Below are 19,128 nucleotides of genomic sequence, written 5' to 3'. Positions count from 1 at the left end.
GGGTAGATTACAATAGACGTGGGTAGATTACATTAGACTTGGGTAGATTACATGACGTGGGTAGATTACAATAGACGTGGGTAGATTACATGACGTGGGTAGATTACAGTAGACGTGGCAAGTTTACAATAAACGTGGGTAAATTACAATGGACGTGGGGAGATTACACTAGATGTGGGTAGATTACAGTAGACGTGGGTAGTTTACAATAGACGTGGGGAGATTACAATAGACGTGGGTAGTTTGCAATAGACGTGGTTAGTTTGGAATAGACGTGGGTAGTTTACAATAGACGTGGGTAGTTTACAATAGACGTGGTTTGATTACAGTAGATGTGGGTATTTTACAATAGATGTGGGTAGATTAAAGTAGACGTCAGTATTTTACAATATATGTGTGTAGATTAAATTACGTGGGTAGTTTACAATAGACGTGGGTAGTTGACAATTGACGTGCGTAGATTACAGTAGACGTGGGTAGATAACAAAAGATGTGGGTAGTTTACAATAGACGTGGGTAGATTACAATAGACGTGGGTAGATTACAATAGACGTGGGTAGATTACAATAGACGTGGGTAGTTTACATTAGATTTGGGTAGATTACAATAGACGTGGGTAGATTACATGACGTGGGTAGATTACAGTAGACGTGGGTAGTTTACAATAAACGTGGGTAAATTACAATAGACGTCGGGAGATTACACTAGATGTGGGTAGATTACAGTAGACGTGGGTAGTTTACAATAGACGTGGGTAAATTACAATAGATGTGGGGATATTACAGTAGACGTGTGTAGATTAAATTACGTGGGTAGTTTACAATAGACGTGGGTAGTTGACAATTGACTTGGGTAGATTACAGTAGACGTGGGTAGATAACAAAAGATGTGGGTAGTTTACAATAGACGTGGGTAAATTACAATGGACGTGGGGAGATTACACTAGATGTGTGTAGATTACAGTAGACATGGGTAGTTTACAATAGACGTGGGTAGATTACAATAGACGTGGGTAGTTTACATTAGATTTGGGTAGATTACATGACGTGGGTAGATTACATGACGTGGGTAGATTACAGTAGACGTGGCTAGTTTACAATAAACGTGGGTAAATTACAATGGACGTGGGGAGATTACACTAAATGTGTGTAGATTACAGTAGACGTGGGTAGTTTACAATAGACGTGGGTAAATTACAATAAACGTGGGGAGATTACACTAGATGTGGGTAGATTACAGTAGACGTGGGTAGTTTACAATAGACGTGGGTAAATTACAATAGACGTGGAGATATTACAGTAGACGTGGGTAGTTTACAATAGATCTGGGTAAATTACAATAGACGTGTCTAGATTACAATAGACGTGCGGAGAATACAGTAGATGTGGGTAGAGTATTGTAGACGTGGGTAGATTACATGACGTGGATAGTTTACAATAGACGTGGGGAGATTACAATAGACGTGGGGAGATTACAATAGACGTGGGGAGATTACAATAGACGTTGGTAGATTACATGATGTGGGTAGATTACATGATGTGGGTAGATTACAATAGACGTGGGTAGATTACATTAGACGTGGGTAATTTACAATAGACGTGGTTAGATTATAGTAGACGTGGTTAGATTATAGTAGGCGTGGGTAGATTACATTATGTGGGTAGATTACAATAGACGTGGGTAGATTACAATAGACGTGGTTAGATTATAGTAGACGTGGGTAGATTACATGATGTGGGTAGATTACAATAGACGTGGGTAGATTACAATAGACGTGGGTAGGTTATAGTAGACGTGGGTAGATTACATGATGTGGGGAGATTACAATAGATGTGGGTAGGTTACAGTAGACATGGGTAGATTACATGATGTGGGGAGATTACAATAGACGTGGTTAGATTACAGTAGACGTGGTTAGTTTACAGTAGACGTGGTTAGATTACAATAGACGTGGGTAGTTTACATTAGATTTGGGTAGATTACATGACGTGGGTAGATTACATGACGTGGGTAGATTACAGTAGACGTGGCTAGTTTACAATAAACGTGGGTAAATTACAATGGACGTGGGGAGATTACACTAAATGTGTTTAGATTACAGTAGACGTGGGTAGTTTACAATAGACGTGGGTAAATTACAATAAACGTGGGGAGATTACACTAGATGTGGGTAGATTACAGTAGACGTGGGTAGTTTACAATAGACGTGGGTAAATTACAATAGACGTGGAGATATTACAGTAGACGTGGGTAGTTTACAATAGATCTGGGTAAATTACAATAGACGTGTCTAGATTACAATAGACGTGCGGAGAATACAGTAGACGTGGGTAGAGTATTGTAGACGTGGGTAGATTACATGATGTGGATAGTTTACAATAGACGTGGGGAGATTACAATAGACGTGGGGAGATTACAATAGACGTGGGGAGATTACAATAGACGTTGGTAGATTACATGATGTGGGTAGATTACATGATGTGGGTAGATTACAATAGACGTGGGTAGATTACATTAGACGTGGGTAATTTACAATAGACGTGGTTAGATTATAGTAGACGTGGTTAGATTATAGTAGGCGTGGGTAGATTACATTATGTGGGTAGATTACAATAGACGTGGGTAGATTACAATAGACGTGGTTAGATTATAGTAGACGTGGGTAGATTACATGATGTGGGTAGATTACAATAGACGTGGGTAGATTACAATAGACGTGGGTAGGTTATAGTAGACGTGGGTAGATTACATGATGTGGGGAGATTATTATAGACGTGGGTAGATTACAATAGATGTGGGTAGGTTACAGTAGACATGGGTAGATTACATGATGTGGGGAGATTACAATAGACGTGGTTAGATTACAGTAGACGTGGTTAGTTTACAGTAGACGTGGTTAGATTACAGTAGACGTGGTTAGTTTACAGTAGATGTGGGTAGATTACAATAGACGTGGTTAGATTATAGTAGACGTGGGTAGATTACATGATGTGTGTAGATTACAATAGACGTGGGTAGGTTACAGTAGACGTGGGGAGATTACATTAGACGTGAGTAGATTACATGCTGTGGTTAGATTATAGTAGACATGGGCAGATTACAATAGAGGTGGGTAAATTACAGTAGACATGGGTAGATTACATGATGTGGGGAGATTACAATAGACGTGGGTAGATTACAATAGACGTGGGTAGATTACAATAGACGTGGTTAGGTTACAGTAGACATGGATAGATTACATGATGTGCGTAGATTACAGTAGATGTGGGTAGATTACAGTAGACATGGGTAGATCACAATAGACGTGGGGCGATTACAGTAGACGTGGGTAGATTACATGACGTGGGTAGATTACATGACGTGGGTAGATTACATGACGTGGGTAGATTACATGACGTGAGTAGATTACATGACGTGGCTAGATTACATGACGTGGCTAGATTACATGACGTGGGTAGATTACATGACGTGGCTAGATTACATGACGTGGGTAGATTACATGACGTGGCTACATGACGTGGCTAGATTACATGACGTGGCTAGATTACATGACGTGGGTAGATTACATGACGTGGCTAGATTACATGACGTGGCTAGATTACATGACGTGGCTAGATTACATGACGTGGGTAGATTACATGACGTGTGTAGATTACATGACGTGGCTAGATTACATGACGTGGCTAGATTACATGACGTGGGTAGATTACATGACGTGGGTAGATTACATGACGTGGCTAGATTACATGACGTGGGTAGATTACATGACGTGGCTAGATTACATGACGTGGGTAGATTACATGACGTGGCTAGATTACATGACGTGGCTAGATTACATGACGTGGCTAGATTACATGACGTGGGTATTGATGTTTTTCCATGCAGAACTCTGTGCTGTTAGAGTGGAAACTAATATCACACTGTAACATGGTCTCTCTTCTTATTATCATTGTGAACAATTTGTAGCTCTGCAGAATATATCCATGTACATCTATAATCACAGGAGACTAGCAGTATCATATATCACGCATACTCATATTGCATATTGAAGGTCTGCAGGAACATCCCTACACCTAATAAGACTCTGGTCATTTTGTTTCCTAAGGTTATTTTAACCCACAGCAGATTTTTTGCAAAAATTTCTATATCCAATAATAAGTTTCATGCATCTGAATGGGGCTATTTCTGCAGAAAATGATGAATGGAACAATCGCATGATTTATTGCATCAAATCTGTCGCATCTGAACATACCCCAATAGAGGATGCAGAAGAATAAAAGTAATATTTGTACTTGTCAGCGTTGCTAATAATACGACTACTAAAACTCAACTTCTGCTTTTATGTTGATGACGTCCTGATACTTTTGTGGAGATATTTATCAATTAAAAACTTTTGTATATTCTTAAAATGTATAAAATGTTTATATTGGGTTGTATAGTCCTCTATTGACCAAGTGCCAGATGGCACCCACCCAAGGGCTCTTAAATGGTTGATAAATAGTCTTCTATTTCTAATCCTCAGGCACTTTCCATGCTCTGGCACCGTGCCCCAGGACTGGTCTGACAACGCAATCTTTTACCTGTGGGAATTAAAAGGGGAAGACGCTTTAAGGAATCACTGAACGCCTCTTTGTCTTCTATTACATTTACTTGAAAATCGCGGCATTTTTTTAAATTGTGGAAATGTATATGTTTTAGTGGAGGGCACAAGGCTGGACAGCTTAAAGGGGTGGTCTGGTTTACACAAGCTATTTTCTATTAGGGGGTCCCTAACAGGCATGCTGATAGTGGAGGCTTGCCTAACTGGGAACCTCTATCTTAGATGATGCATTCAGTACAGCTTGTACAACTGTTCCTTCACCTGTACCCTTACCTGTACCCTTACATGTTTCATCACCTGTACCATCACCTGTACCATTACCTGTTCTTTCACCTGTTCTGTCACCTATTCCCTCACCTTGACCCTCACCTGTGCATTCACCTGTGCCCTCACCTTTACATTCACCTGTACTCTCACCTGTACCATTACCTGTTCTGTCACCTGTTTACTCACCTGTTCTGTCACCTATTCCCTCACCTGTTTACTCACCTGTTCTGTCACCTATTCCCTCACCTGTACCCTCACCTGTTTCTCCATTTGTACTCTAACCTATTCCCTCTCCTGTACCTTCACCTGTACCATTACCCATTCTGTAACCTATTCCCTCACCTTTACCCTCACCTGTGCATTCAACTGTACCATCACCTGTTTCGTCATCTGTACTTTAACTTATTCCCTCACCTGTACCATTGCCTGGTCTGTCACCTATTCCCTCACCTGTACCATTACCTGGTCTGTCACCTATTCCCTCAACTGTACCCTCATCTGTGCCTTCACCTCAACCCTCACCTGCTCCATCACCTGTACCCTCACCTTTACCTTCACCTGTACCCTCACCTGTACCATCATTTCCTTATATGTACTCTAACATATTCCCTCACCTGTGCCTTCACCTGTACCCTCACCTGTTCCATCTCCTGTTCCCTCAGCTTTACCTTCACCTGCACCCTCACCTGTTCTATCACCTATTCGCCACCTTTACCTTCACCTGTACCTCACCTGTTTCCATCACCTGTTTCCTCATCTGTACTCTAACCTATTCCCTCTACTGTACCCTCACCTGTACCTTCACCTGTTCTATCACCTGTTTCCTCATCTGTACTCTAACCTATTCCCTCACCTGTTCCTTCAAATGTGCCTTGACCTGTACCCTCACCTGTTCCATCACCTGTGCCTTCACCTGTACCCTCACCTGTGCCTTCACCTGTACCTCACCTGTTCCTTCACCTTTACTTTCACCTGTACCCTCACTTGCTTTCTCATCTGTACTTTAACCTGTACCCTTACCTGTACCTTCACCTGTCCCTCACCTGTTTCCTCATCTGTACTTTATCTTATTCCCTCACCTTTCCCTTCACCTGTTCCATCACCTGTTTCCTCATCTGTGCTTTAACCAGTTCACTCACCTGTACCCTCACCCGTACCTTCACCTGTACCGGTATAACAGTTTGCTTGCAAATAACGGCTGATTGCAGAGGGACTCCCTGTAACCAGATTATCATGAGAGAATCCGCAATCTAAACGAGGGTTGTCTGCAGACTCATAGCTACTTTTTCCTTCACTCAGGCACAGATTCAGTTTTCTGCCCTAGTCCTGTATATAAATATCCTGGCCAAGACAGATTGGATTGTTGGCGCCCCCCATCACCCAGAACACATATCCTCCAATCTCGACCTTAGCTAGGCCCTTGGTTTTCTGAACAGGGCAACCTCTTCACTACAGATTTAATATACAGCCATTTTGCTCACTGAAGTGATCACTGGTTTATTTTGTGGTATACATAAAATTTCGAACACCTCCCATCAAGGGTATCTTCATCTTTGAAAACCATTTTGAAATGTATTTATAGAACTAATTTAAGACATTGAGCCACTTTGTAAATACATTACTTATATCAAATTATGCTCCAGAGCTGCAGTCACAATTCTGCTTGTTCTTATTTGAAACAGTCAGCCAGTTGGTTGTGACACACTCCCATGTATCTCTAAGCAGAAGGACGGAGCATGTTCATCCTACTCTTCGGCCGAAAATTCAGGTTTGTGGCCCGACGTTATTGGCAATGGTGGGGGTCCCAGAGGTTGGACCCCAAAGTAACTTCCTTTTATGACCTGTCTGATTGACGGGTTCTAAAAGTAAAACAGGCAATGTTGGGGGACAATCCTTTTGGTATTAAAAGGGGTTATTACATGTCGATCGGTTTGGGTTCAACTACTGGGACCCACACTGATGCCTCCAAGGAGATAAAGCCTTTTTTTACAAAGCAGCGTCACTCCTGACCAGGCTTGGAAATCCAGTGATTGGTCAGAGCATATCTAATTGGTATGCCATGAAAGTTTAGAACCCCCTAAATACTTTGTATTCTCTATTTTATATGTAATCATCATTTATTGCTTTTATAATGTAGAAAATAAGAAAAGCAAATACAAAAAGGGAGGTTACCCATGACCAACAGAAATGGACTGAGCACATCAAGAATTAGTCAACACTCTTCTATCCCACCTCTCCTGTCTCATTGCATTGAGCCAGGTGTCCAGGAACCAATTGTTAAAAACATTCATTTAAAAAGTCGTACCCACAATGAGTACACTAAGGGTGCAAATCCCCTATTAGATCTGAGAGGATGACAGAAGAATAAGAGTATGAAGGTGCTTGTAACGTCCGTGGTCGCTGACCACGAACTCCTTCCATCCAGTCGACGCCCTTCTCTCAACAGATGTCTGCACATACGTCCATCCTGCTCCACATTGAGCACCAGGGTGCATTCGCGAGCTCAGTCCAGACTTAAGAAGCCAGAGCGTGCGCATGTTGAAGATTGAGCTAATTGCTCCCAGAGCACCCTGGGCTATAGGAAGGTCCCAGCCCCATCCTCCCACACCTGATGTTGTTGTTGTCGTATTCCAAGTTTGTCTTGCAAATGGTCCCCTAGTGTTTCCTGTTCCCAGTGTTCCCTGTTCCTGTATTCTGTAACCTGTATCCTGATCTAGTGCCATGCTGAGCTGTAGCCATGCTGTGCTGTATACCACGCCTCTCCTGCTTCTCCACGCCTGACGTCTACCTGCTGCCTAGTTCCAGCCAAGCCTGTCTTGCTACTGTCCGAGCTGCCATAGGTACCCTATATAAAGTATAGACTCTGACCTGCGCCCTGTTGGCCAGCTGCCATACCGCCAAGGCGATACGGCCCAGTGGGTCCACGAACCCGACGTGACAGTGCAATTTAAGGAAGTAAACGGAAAAGAAAAAAAAGGATGGTACAGAAGAAAGGGTGTAGTGAACCATATTAGAGAGTCCAGATGTTCCTCAAGGTTATGACTTTTGTGTGTAGTTGGGAGAAAAAGTTCTAGAAGTCCAGAGAAAACATGTCCAGGGCTGCCAGGCTGCAATAAATATCATATTGTCCCCAGATAATTCTTCTACTGTTGCCATTTCATCATGGACGGTATGTGTGGGGTTACGTTAATGGCGAAGTATTAAGCAAAAGCGTAACATCCGTTTCTTCTGAGAGCAAGGCAAAGTCGAGAGGAGCACAATTTGGGGAGAATTATCCACCCTGTTACCATTGATCAATTGATAAGTCGAAAAGAGTCTGTACCAGAAGAGTTTCACCCTATCACATCCCCACCATGTGACATTGCGCCACTATCAGTTACGCGGCACCAACAGGTCTCCGGGACTCATGGGGACATGATGTGTTAGTTATCTCTACCATATAGTGAATATTTGGTCATTTTTCTCTTGAGCGGCACAGGTCATGGAAAAAATTCAGCACAAAAAGAAAGACTTTTTGATAGTCCGATGGTGATATCACCACCCCACGCTCCTGCTCCCGGGCTCTGGTGAAACCTGGATCATCTCTGCTTGTGTCCTGTATATGGAGATTGTATAGGAGGGATGTCATATGTGCAAGCGGAGAGGTAAATAGATCAACCAAAGGGGGTGGGAGCTCATTTTAAAGAGGGTATTCATTATTTTAGCTGCGTGCAGGGTGTTCCTCGTAAAATTCCTGACCCCAGAGTAAATCCCAGTAGAAACTATGAAACCCAGAACATTGCACCAAAACTTGTGTAATTTATATCCTACTACATTGTCTCGACTTTCCTCTCCCAGGGATGTAGACATAAGTCATTATGATCTGTTCACAGGGGATGATGGGAACTCGGTTATGTGGGTTTTGTGGTCCCATAATAAGCTCATTATAAAGATGGAGTGTGGTATTTGCACATGTCTATAAAAGCTCTAGAAACGTGGCGTTCACAAGGCACGCATCCGCTGCTATCTGGGACAGGGTGAAAGGGTCAGAAAGAGGAAATGAAATGAACACGTTTACAAACGATTACTCAGCAATGAGGAAAGATCCACACGTGTCATCCTTGCATGCGGAATATCGCTGCATTCTTGTCTGAGGAACTGGAGACAGCCATCTGGAAATATATTCAGCTAGCGCAGAGGCGAGGGACGCGAAGACTGGTGGAGAATGACAAGAAGGCCCTACGGAGGGGCACGCGAGGAAAGTACTAAGGGCAAGAGAGAGACTTTCCCACCATGAACATTTATGTCATATCAATCGGATACGTTTTATCAGTGAAGGGCAGTTTCCTTAATGAAGAGTGGCGCCCCAATGCGCAGATGCCTATCCTCTGCAAACGGGGTTCCAGTGGTTGGACCGCTACCAATTTATAACATATTGATGGATATTTGTGGTGGGAAATTCCAGCAGTGGCTTGGACACTTGGCTGATATCTATATAACTAAACTTATCATGATATGGAAAAAAACTGTTTGGAGAAGTCGCCCGTTACAAGCCATCTCCACACTAATTAATATTGGAGTCAGCATGAATCAGCATCCCCATCGTGTACTCTAAGCACGTGCTGCAAGAGAATGAGGGTGAAGGTGGGAACCACCAATATGAAGAAAATTCCCCTTACATTTCAAATACTCGCTGAAATTTGTGTCGTCCTAGAGGAGGTCTACTCAGGCCATTGGCGATTAAGAAAACAAGATGGCGGACTTAAAGACTTCTTAAAGACTTTATAGCTGCATTTGTAGCAAAATCTCCAACGTTAGTCACAGTAGAATTTTATCCAGCCTGATTCCACATGAACGACTAATAAGCCATAAGTATATTATAAAGTTATACTGCATCCAAAAGCACTACCATTTCATGCATAATACCACCAGTGTATAAACAATTCTGCCATACAGTGCCAAAAAATGCCACCATGCCATGTATAAATAATACCCCAACATAATGCTACCATATAGTGCTCAATATATCACCATGCTGCTATCCAAATACGACCATGCCCTACATAAATAATGCTGCCATACAGTGCTCAAAATACCATTACGCAGTGCATAAATAATGTTGCCATACTGTGTCCTAAAATTCTACAATGCTTTGCAATAAATAATACTGCCATACAGTTCCAAAAAAAATGCCTCCATGCCATAATAATACCAGAATGATGTGATAAAAAATAAAAACATACAGTATATAACCCCTCCATACCATACATAAATAATACTGCTGTGCCATGCATAATTAATACATACCACTGGTACAGTAATACCATAATAGTTACATAGTGGTCTGTGCTGTTGGCTAATTTTTTACAAACATACCAACTGCAGGGGCAATTATAATTGTAGAAAATGGCCGAAATGGCATAACATTGAAGAAGGTGTGACCATACTGTGAAATGGGCGTGAAGGAGGCGAGCGGGAGGTGCCAAACCATTTAATCAAAACTTCCCTTCTCTACTAGTACCTTCTCCAGACTAGGCAGATCATCTTAATGCTGATTTCCAGTTATCTAAATTTAAAAAAAAATGTAAAATGAAAAGATCTCTCTAGTGGTTAGTGGGAACTTTTTACAGTAGACATCACACAGGCTTGAGCTTAACTACAGGCATAGAAATAATCAGGTGAGTGAGATGGAAACATCACCTAAGTTGGTGACCGGGTGACAAAGTTATTATCCCCTTGGCTGACAAGTAGCTACTTCCTGTCCTAAAAGCTGAAGACATTTTTAGTTGCAGTGACACTTTACATCTGAATGTTCCAGTCACTGGCGTAGCTATAGGGGTCGCAGCGGTCGAAATTGCGACCGGGCCCCGAAGCCAGGGGGGCCCATGGCCCCCCGCACCACATCAATAAAAAGTTACTATAGTAACTCGGGCCGCGGGCCCCTGTTACTATAGTAACATACTTTACTTACCTTCCTGGTTCCGGATGGCAGCGGAGGTCCTGATGTCAGGCGCTGTGTGCAGCGCATGACGTCACCACGCTATGCGCCGCGCACAGCATCGAGACGACAGAACTCACGCCGCGGCCGAAGAGGAAGGTAAGGTTAGCCTTGACTGGCGGGGACCGAGTCCCGGGACCCGCCAATCAGCTGTTTTGAAGCTGCCGCAGCACTCGTACGAGAGCTGCTCCCCTTCATTCCGGTCACTTCATTGCGGTCACACTGTGAATCCGTGTCGGCGATTCACAGTGTGAGCGAGTAGTGAAATGAAGGGGAAGCAGCTCTCGTACGAGTGCTGCGGCCCCTTCAAAACAGCTGATTTGCGGGTCCCGAGCGACACATCAGCTATTGATGGCCTATCCTGTGGATAAGCCATCAATGTTTAGGGACTGTACAACCCCTAAGCCTATGATGTAGTAGGCTTAGGGGGCCCATGAGACAGGATCACAGATTGTGTGATCCTGTCTGCTGGGCCCTGTATCTAAGCCAATCACATGGTAGGCTTAGATACATGGCCCATGTGTGATCCTGTCTGATGGGCCCTGTATATAAGCCTACCACACTGTCGGTTTAGATACAGGGCCCCAGTACACAGTAATCTTATACTGTATAAGATTACTGTCTGCTGGACCCTGTATCTAAGCCTACGTTGTGGTAGGCTTAGATACAGGGTCCCACAGACAGTATCACACATGGGCCCTGTATCTAAGCCTAACACATGTGTTACTAATCATTTTTTGTGTGTTTTCTTACAGGTTCGGTCGTTGGACTACGTCGGATTCCAGGACTACTTCGATGACAGCTTTTTTTTTTATTAGCAATAAAACGGTTAATGAGGGCTGTGTGTGGGGGTTTTTTTTTTATTTCAATAAAATATTTTTTCTGTCTTTGTGTTTTTTTTTTAAACTATATTACTACCGCCTTAGTAATGGCTGCCGGCTGATTGACAGCATCCATTGCTAAGGCGGGGCTTAGTGTTAGCCGGTGCAGAGGCGAATACTAATCCCCTTTATTACCCCGGTACCCACCGCCACCAGGGGTGCTGGGAAGAGCCGGGTACGATCCAGTACCTGACCATCTGTAGTGACGGTCGGCCACTGGGGTAGCCGCAGGCTGGTATTATCAGGAGCGGAAAGGCCAAAAACAGTGGCCCTGCCCACCCTGGTGATGCTAGGCTGCTGCTGCTTTATTGTATATGGCTGGTTATGAAAAATGGGGGGGGACCCCACGTCATTTAAAAAAAAATAATAATAATTGGAAAGAACGATGTGGGGTCCCCCCCAATTTTCATAACCAGCCAGATACAACACAGCAGCAGCAGGCAGCATTACCAGGGTGGGAAGGGCCACTGTTTTTGGCCTTCCCCAGCCTAATACCAGCCTGCGGCCACCCCGGTGCCTGCCCGTCACTACAAATGGTCGGGTACTGGTTCGTACCCGGCTCTTCCAAGTACTCCTGGTGGCGGTGGGTACCAGGGTAATAATGGGGGTTAGTGTAGCCTCTGCACCGGCTAACATTAAGCCCCGCCTTAGTAATGGAGGTTGTCAATCAGCCAGCGGCCATTACTAAGGCGGTGATAATAAAGTTTAAAAAGATACAAGCACATAGAAAAAATATTTTATTGAAATAAAAAAACACAACCCTCATTAACCATTTTGTTGAGAATAAAAAAAACGCCGTCATTGAAGTCCTCGAATCCGAAGTCCAACAATCGAACCTGTAAAAAAAACACAAACACACAAAAATAATCAGTAACACAAAGAAGCAAAATTATTATTCTTACCTGTCCTGGGTCCAGCGCTGGAGCCGCAATGTCAGCGAGCTGGGCCCTGTATCTAATCCAATCATGTGTGATACTGTCTGCTGAGCTGTGTATCTAATTCTATCATGTGTGATACTGTCTGCTGAGCCCTGTATCTAATCCTATCATGTGTGATACTGTCTGCTGGGCCCTGTATCTAATCGTATCTTGTGTGATACTGTCTGCTGAGCTGTGTATCTAATCCTATGATGTGTGATACTGTCTGCTGAGCCCTGTATCTAATCGTATCTTGTGTGATACTGTCTGCTGGGCCCTATATCTAATCCGATCATGTGTGATACTGTCTGCTGAGCCACTGTATCTAATCCTATCATGTGTGATACTGTCTGCTGAGCTGTGTATCTAATCCTATCATGTGTGATACTGTCTGCTGAGCCGCTGTATCTAATCCTATCATGTGTGATACTGCCTTCTGAGCCACTGTATCTAATCCTATCATGTGTGGTACTGTCTGCTGAGCCGCTGTATCTAATCCTATCATGTGTGATACTGTTTGCTGAGCTGTGTATCTAATCCTATCATGTGTGATACTGTGCTGAGCTGTGTATCTAAGCCTATCATGTGTGATACTGTGCTGAGCTGTGTATCTAATCCTATCATGTGTGATACTGTCTGCTCAGCCACTGTATCTAATCCTATCATGTGTGATACTGTCTGCTGAGCCACTGTATCTAATCCTATCATGTGTGATACTGCCTTCTGAGCCACTGTATCTAATCCTATCATGTGTGATACTGTCTGCTGAGCTGTGTATCTAATCCTATCATGTGTGATACTGTCTGCTGAGCTGTGTATCTAATCCTATCATGTGTGATACTGTCTGCTGAGCCACTGTATCTAATCCTATCATGTGTGATACTGTCTGCTCAGCCACTGTATCTAATCCTATCCATAGTTTATAGGGTCGCAGTGCTATAGATATGCAATGCTGTCTCATATACACACTTTTTTTTGGGGCGGACACATATGTATTGGGGCTATTTCCCCTGACATTTTAAGCCCTGAGGGTATGTTCACACGGCAGCGTCTGTTACGGCTGAAATTACGGTGCTGTTTTCAGGAGAATACAGCACCGGAATTTCAGCCGTAATGGCATGTGCAGGCGTCTTTCGCTGCGTCCATTACGGACGTAATTGGAGCTGTTTTTCTATGGAGTCCATGGAAAACGGCTCCATTTACGTCTGAAGAAGTGACAGGCACTTCTTTGACGCGGGCGTCTTTTTTACACGCCGCCTTTTGACAGCGGCGCGTAAAAAAAAATGACCGTCGGCACAGACAAATGAATGGGCAGATGTTTGCCAACGCTTTTGAGCCGCATTTTCGGACGTAATTCAATGCTAAAACGCCCGAATTACATCCGTAAATAGAGTGTGTGAACCCAGCCTTAGTGACGCACCGGCTGCTAGTGCTGCATTGTTGGGTCACTTAGGAGACCCAGTGATGCAGCTGAAAGCTGCGGACCGTCGGCCATGAGAAGTTTGCGGGGGGGGGGGGGCCCAGTAAGAATTCTTGCATCGGGGCCCATGAGCCTTTAGCTACGCCCCTGGTTCCAGTAAAATGTTAGAGGAGGTTATTTGAAGTATATTTGGCATTGTTGAGGGGCATGGAGGAGGTGTGTGATTGTCTACACTCAGACGGCAGAATAGCTGGAGATCTGGGAAACGCTCGCTAGGCTTAATGATGCCGTCCTAACGTTTTCTCAGTGGAGCCTGACTAAGCAACTAATACAGTTTCACACTTCCTCCCTCCAGAGCGCTGTCATAATTAACCATTTCTCGGGTTCTGTTCGCTGTGACTTCCACTTGAACAAAAGAATGTTGGACACTTTTAGTCAACTTTATTCGTGAAAGATTAATTCAGGCCACTAGAACGCATTACATGTATAGGCTGTCTTCGTGTCTCCAAGTGACGGGAGCTCAAGGGGTACAGCACTCTAAGGGCATGGCCAGACGTGGCGGAATTTCACTGGAATTTAGTTAGGTTCGTGCACACGTGGCGGAAAACTCTGCTGCGGAGCATAGGCTGCGGTGCGGAATTAGGTGTCCGCAGCATACACTGACTGTTGCGGACTTGTAGCGGACTCATTGCGGAATTTCTCCATTGACTTCAATGGAGATTCAAAATTCCGCAATGAAGTCCGCAGATCTTATGTGTGCTGCGGAGCGTATTGGTTTTACGAACAGGATATTTCTTCATTCTGGCTGGACCCATGTGTTTCCAGGTCTATAGCCAGACTGAGGTGAAATGTTTTAAAAGACAGCAGGAAGTACTCTTCACCTTAATATGCAACGGCTAATCCGCATCAATTTACTGCACATTTTAGGCAAAGCCGCAACAGAATCTGCAACGCAGATTATGTGCGGCATTGATGCGGAAAGTGTCTGCAGAAATACTCCACGTCTGGCCATGCCCTTAGGGTTTGTTCACACGGCACTCAATCGCCATTGGCAAATCCACCGTGGAATTTTTTTAAAAATATTCCCGGCAGAATTGCGCAGAACATTCATTATTCTGCGTGGATATTTGCCATTAGCTCCTTCACTCCAGTAATCTTGGCAGGTCACAGCAAGCAGTCCACCAACCAAGACAAGTTCTGACCAAGTCCCACAACTTGTATAATGAAATTTTTCCGCAAATTTCTAAAGTTTTATGACTTGTAATAGTTTCTCCACATGTTTGGTGTTTTACCCGGGTGAGATCTTGTAGAACTTCCCTATTGTTTCATTCAGTCTCACAAATGACGGGGAGAGATTCTGTTCCCGAAACCAAAAATGCTCAGTCACGTTCCCAGTGAGAGTCCACCCAGCATTCGTTTATTCAGCATGCTTACAGGTCTTCTTTTTTTTTTTTTTTGGTACAAAAGGTAAAAGAAAAAATTGGAGTATTTACTGCAATTCGTACCAATTTGATTCCTGCAAGGAGGATCCATCCTCCCAGGGAACGCTATGATACAGAATGACACAGATCTCGGAGGCGCGCTGCCGTCTCTCGTTATTTTCTTCAAATTCCCTATATCATTTTTTTTTGTTCTCCTTAAAGAAACGGTTCAAGGAAAGTTCTTAACGCATGTCACATGACATTTCTGGTGGATCTAATTTGATGAATATGACCCATAATGTCAATGGGTGATAGTGTCTGAGCGATAATAACTATAATTGGCCAGTCTGTATGAAGTAGATCAACTATTTTATCGATCGCATTGGCGTCTAAATTATTGTTATCAGCTGCATAAGTGGTAAATGCCGCTCATATCGACATTGACAATTAAAGGGTAACTAAACGGTCAAACTTTTGACATGTCATAGTAACATGTCAGACGTTTTGATCCCTGGGGGTCTGAACACTGAGACCCCACCGATCTAAAATGAAGCGGCAGAAGCTCTCGTGTGAGCGCTGAGCTGCTTAGCTTCTGTTCGGCTTTTCTTGGAAAGCCGATGTAGCGGTGTGCGAGCCCATAGACTTTCTATTGATTCCGCCGAACCGAAAACTCGACCTGTGCAGGTTTATTTCAATGAGGAGAGTGAAATAAGCTGCTGCAAGACATCCCTGTTCCCTCCAGATACCTCTATAAAGACGCCTCTTTGTCCTCCAGGTACCTCTGCCCCTTTCAGACCCCTCTGTCCCCCTCCAGACACCTCTGTCTGCTCCAGACCCCTCTGTTCTATCCATACACCTTTCTCCTTTTAAGACAGTATGTCCTCTCCGAACCTCTGTCCACTCCAGAATGCTCCGTCTTCTCCAGACCCCTGTGTCCTCTCCAGACCCCGGTCTTCTCCAGACCCTTGTGTTCTCTCCAGACCCCCCTGTCTTCTCCAGACCCCTATGTCTTCTCCAGACCCCCGTGTCCTCTCCAGACCCCTCTTTCTATTCCAGACCCCTCTTTATTCTCCAGACACACCTGTCCTCCCTGGACATCCCTGTCCCCTTTAAAACCATCTCTCCTCTCCGGACACTTCTGATGTCTTCACACAACTCTGTTTCCTCTAGACTCCTCTGTCCTTTCAAGACACTCCTGTCCTCTCCGAACTCCTCTGTCTTCTCCAGACCAATAAAGATCACATGACTCTATAATAATACTGATATACACTGATAATGATCACATGGCTATATAATAATACTGATATACACTGATAATGATCACATGACTATATAATAATACTGCTATACACTGATAATGATCACATGACTATATAATAATACTGATATACACTGATAATGATCACATGACTATATAATAATACTGATATACACTGATAATGATCACATGACTATATAATAATACTGATATACACTGATAATGATCACATGACTATATAATAATACTGATATACACTGATAATGATCACATGACTATATAATAATACTGATATACACTGATAATGATCACATGACTATATAATAATACTGATATACCCTGATAATGATCACATGACTATATAATAATACTGATACACTGATAATGATCACATGACTCTATAATAATACTGATATACAATGATAATGATCACATGACTATATAATAATACTGATATACACTGATAATGATCACATGACTATATAATAATACTGATATACACTGATAATGATCACATGACTATATAATAATACTGATATACACTGATAATGATCACATGACTATATAATAATACTGATATACCCTGATAATGATCACATGACTATATAATAATACTGATACACTGATAATGATCACATGACTCTATAATAATACTGATATACACTGATAATGATCACATGACTATATAATAATACTGATATACACTGATAATGATCACATGACTATATAATAATACTGACATACACTGATAATGATCACATGACTATATAATAATACTGATATACAATGATAATGATCACATGACTATATAATAATACTGATATACACTGATAATGATCACATGACTATATAATAATACTGATATACACTGATAATGATCACATGACTATATAATAATACTGATATACACTGATAATGATCACATGACTATATAATAATACTGATATACCCTGATAATGATCACATGTATCTATATAATAATACTGGTATACACTGATAATGATCACATGACTATATAATAATACTGATATACACTGATAATGATCACATGACTATATAATAATACTGATATACCCTGATAATGATCACATGACTATATAATAATACTGATATACACTGATAATGATCACATGACTATATAATAATACAGATATACAATGATAATCATCACATGACTATATAATAATACTGATATACACTGATAATGATCACATGACTATATAATAATACTGATATACACTGATAATGATCACATGACTATATAATAATACTGATATACACTGATAATGATCACATGACTATATAATAATACTGATATACACTGATAATGATCACATGTATCTATATAATAATACTGATATACACTGATAATGATCACATGACTATATAATAATACTGATATACACTGATAATGATCACATGACTATATAATAATACTGATATACACTGATAATGATACATCTATAATTCTAAGGTCAGGACACATTCTAATCTTGTCACTACTCACGTAGATGTTGATTATCATTCACATTTGACTTCTATTGCCTGCAGCATTGGTCAGGGCGCCAGACGGTACATCATATAGATGCAGCCAGCCCCTTCTGTCAATCATTTCAGCCAGTCTTTGGATCATTATTGCTGATGTTTTATACCTATCCCATGCCAAAGCTTTGCACAATCATACTGTAATAATTACCTACCAGTCACACCCATATCCAAATCTTCACATGTAGGGGGCCCGCATTTTCCATCTCAATAGATGGTGATTAACTTCCAAACAAAAAGAAGCCAAGATGGTATCCTGATGATTTAAATCCAATGTGGGATGTATCCCCTTGACCTAGTGAAATCCTGAGGTGCAGATTTATTAGTTCCAGTAGATGGGTTATGATATTTCTTTAAAGGTTTTTCTGAAGGTGCAAGTTCCTGGCTTTCAAAGGGGAATGTAGCGTGCCGGACAGACAGTCGCAGTTAATATTTCACCAGCAGTTGGAACTGGGAGAAAGGTGCTGACGAGATGTGATTTAGAATCCTTTTCCAATTCATATAATGTGTCTGTAAGGGAGGATTTCCTGGACGAAGAAAAAACTGACTATTCAGAAGGAAGTAGGCAATGCAGAACTCATCACGTCAGCTGCCCCCGTGAGACTTATCGGTCTATATATACACACATATGCAGGCATTATATTATTATACCTACAGTAATATACAGAGAAATATCAGTCATATAATAATAGAAAATGCCGGGTTGTATGGGGAAAGTCATTTTATATGGGGATCAGCATTGACTTTTCTACAAAAAAAATCGATATGAGACAAGCCAAGGGATCTGGGCACCATACTAAAGAGGGTGGCAATTTTCTACGAGTATGTCAAGGTTACTGCGG

At 42.3% G+C, this 19,128-nt stretch overlaps 1 protein-coding gene across 2 annotated transcripts in view; it reads right to left on the bottom strand.

Annotated features, from left to right (window-relative positions):
• Window positions 1-18,687, bottom strand: part of EPO (erythropoietin) — a 41,219-nt gene extending 22,532 nt beyond the window's left edge. Inside the window, exon 1 of one of the 2 annotated variants that reach the window (XM_075847415.1) lies at window positions 18,442-18,687. In XM_075847415.1, the coding sequence (XP_075703530.1) occupies window positions 18,442-18,454 (13 nt within the window). In that variant the 5' untranslated portion in view covers window positions 18,455-18,687. Of the gene's footprint in view, window positions 1-18,248; window positions 18,312-18,441 lie in introns of those variants that run through there. The other variant, XM_075847416.1, reaches the window with a different exon arrangement.
• Between the last annotated feature and the right edge of the window lie 441 nt (window positions 18,688-19,128).

This window comes from Rhinoderma darwinii (genome assembly GCF_050947455.1).
Source record: "Rhinoderma darwinii isolate aRhiDar2 chromosome 3 unlocalized genomic scaffold, aRhiDar2.hap1 SUPER_3_unloc_8, whole genome shotgun sequence".
Lineage (NCBI taxonomy): Eukaryota > Metazoa > Chordata > Amphibia > Anura > Rhinodermatidae > Rhinoderma > Rhinoderma darwinii.
Note: the sequence above shows the minus strand (reverse complement) of the source record. Positions and strands in the feature narration are given on the sequence as shown.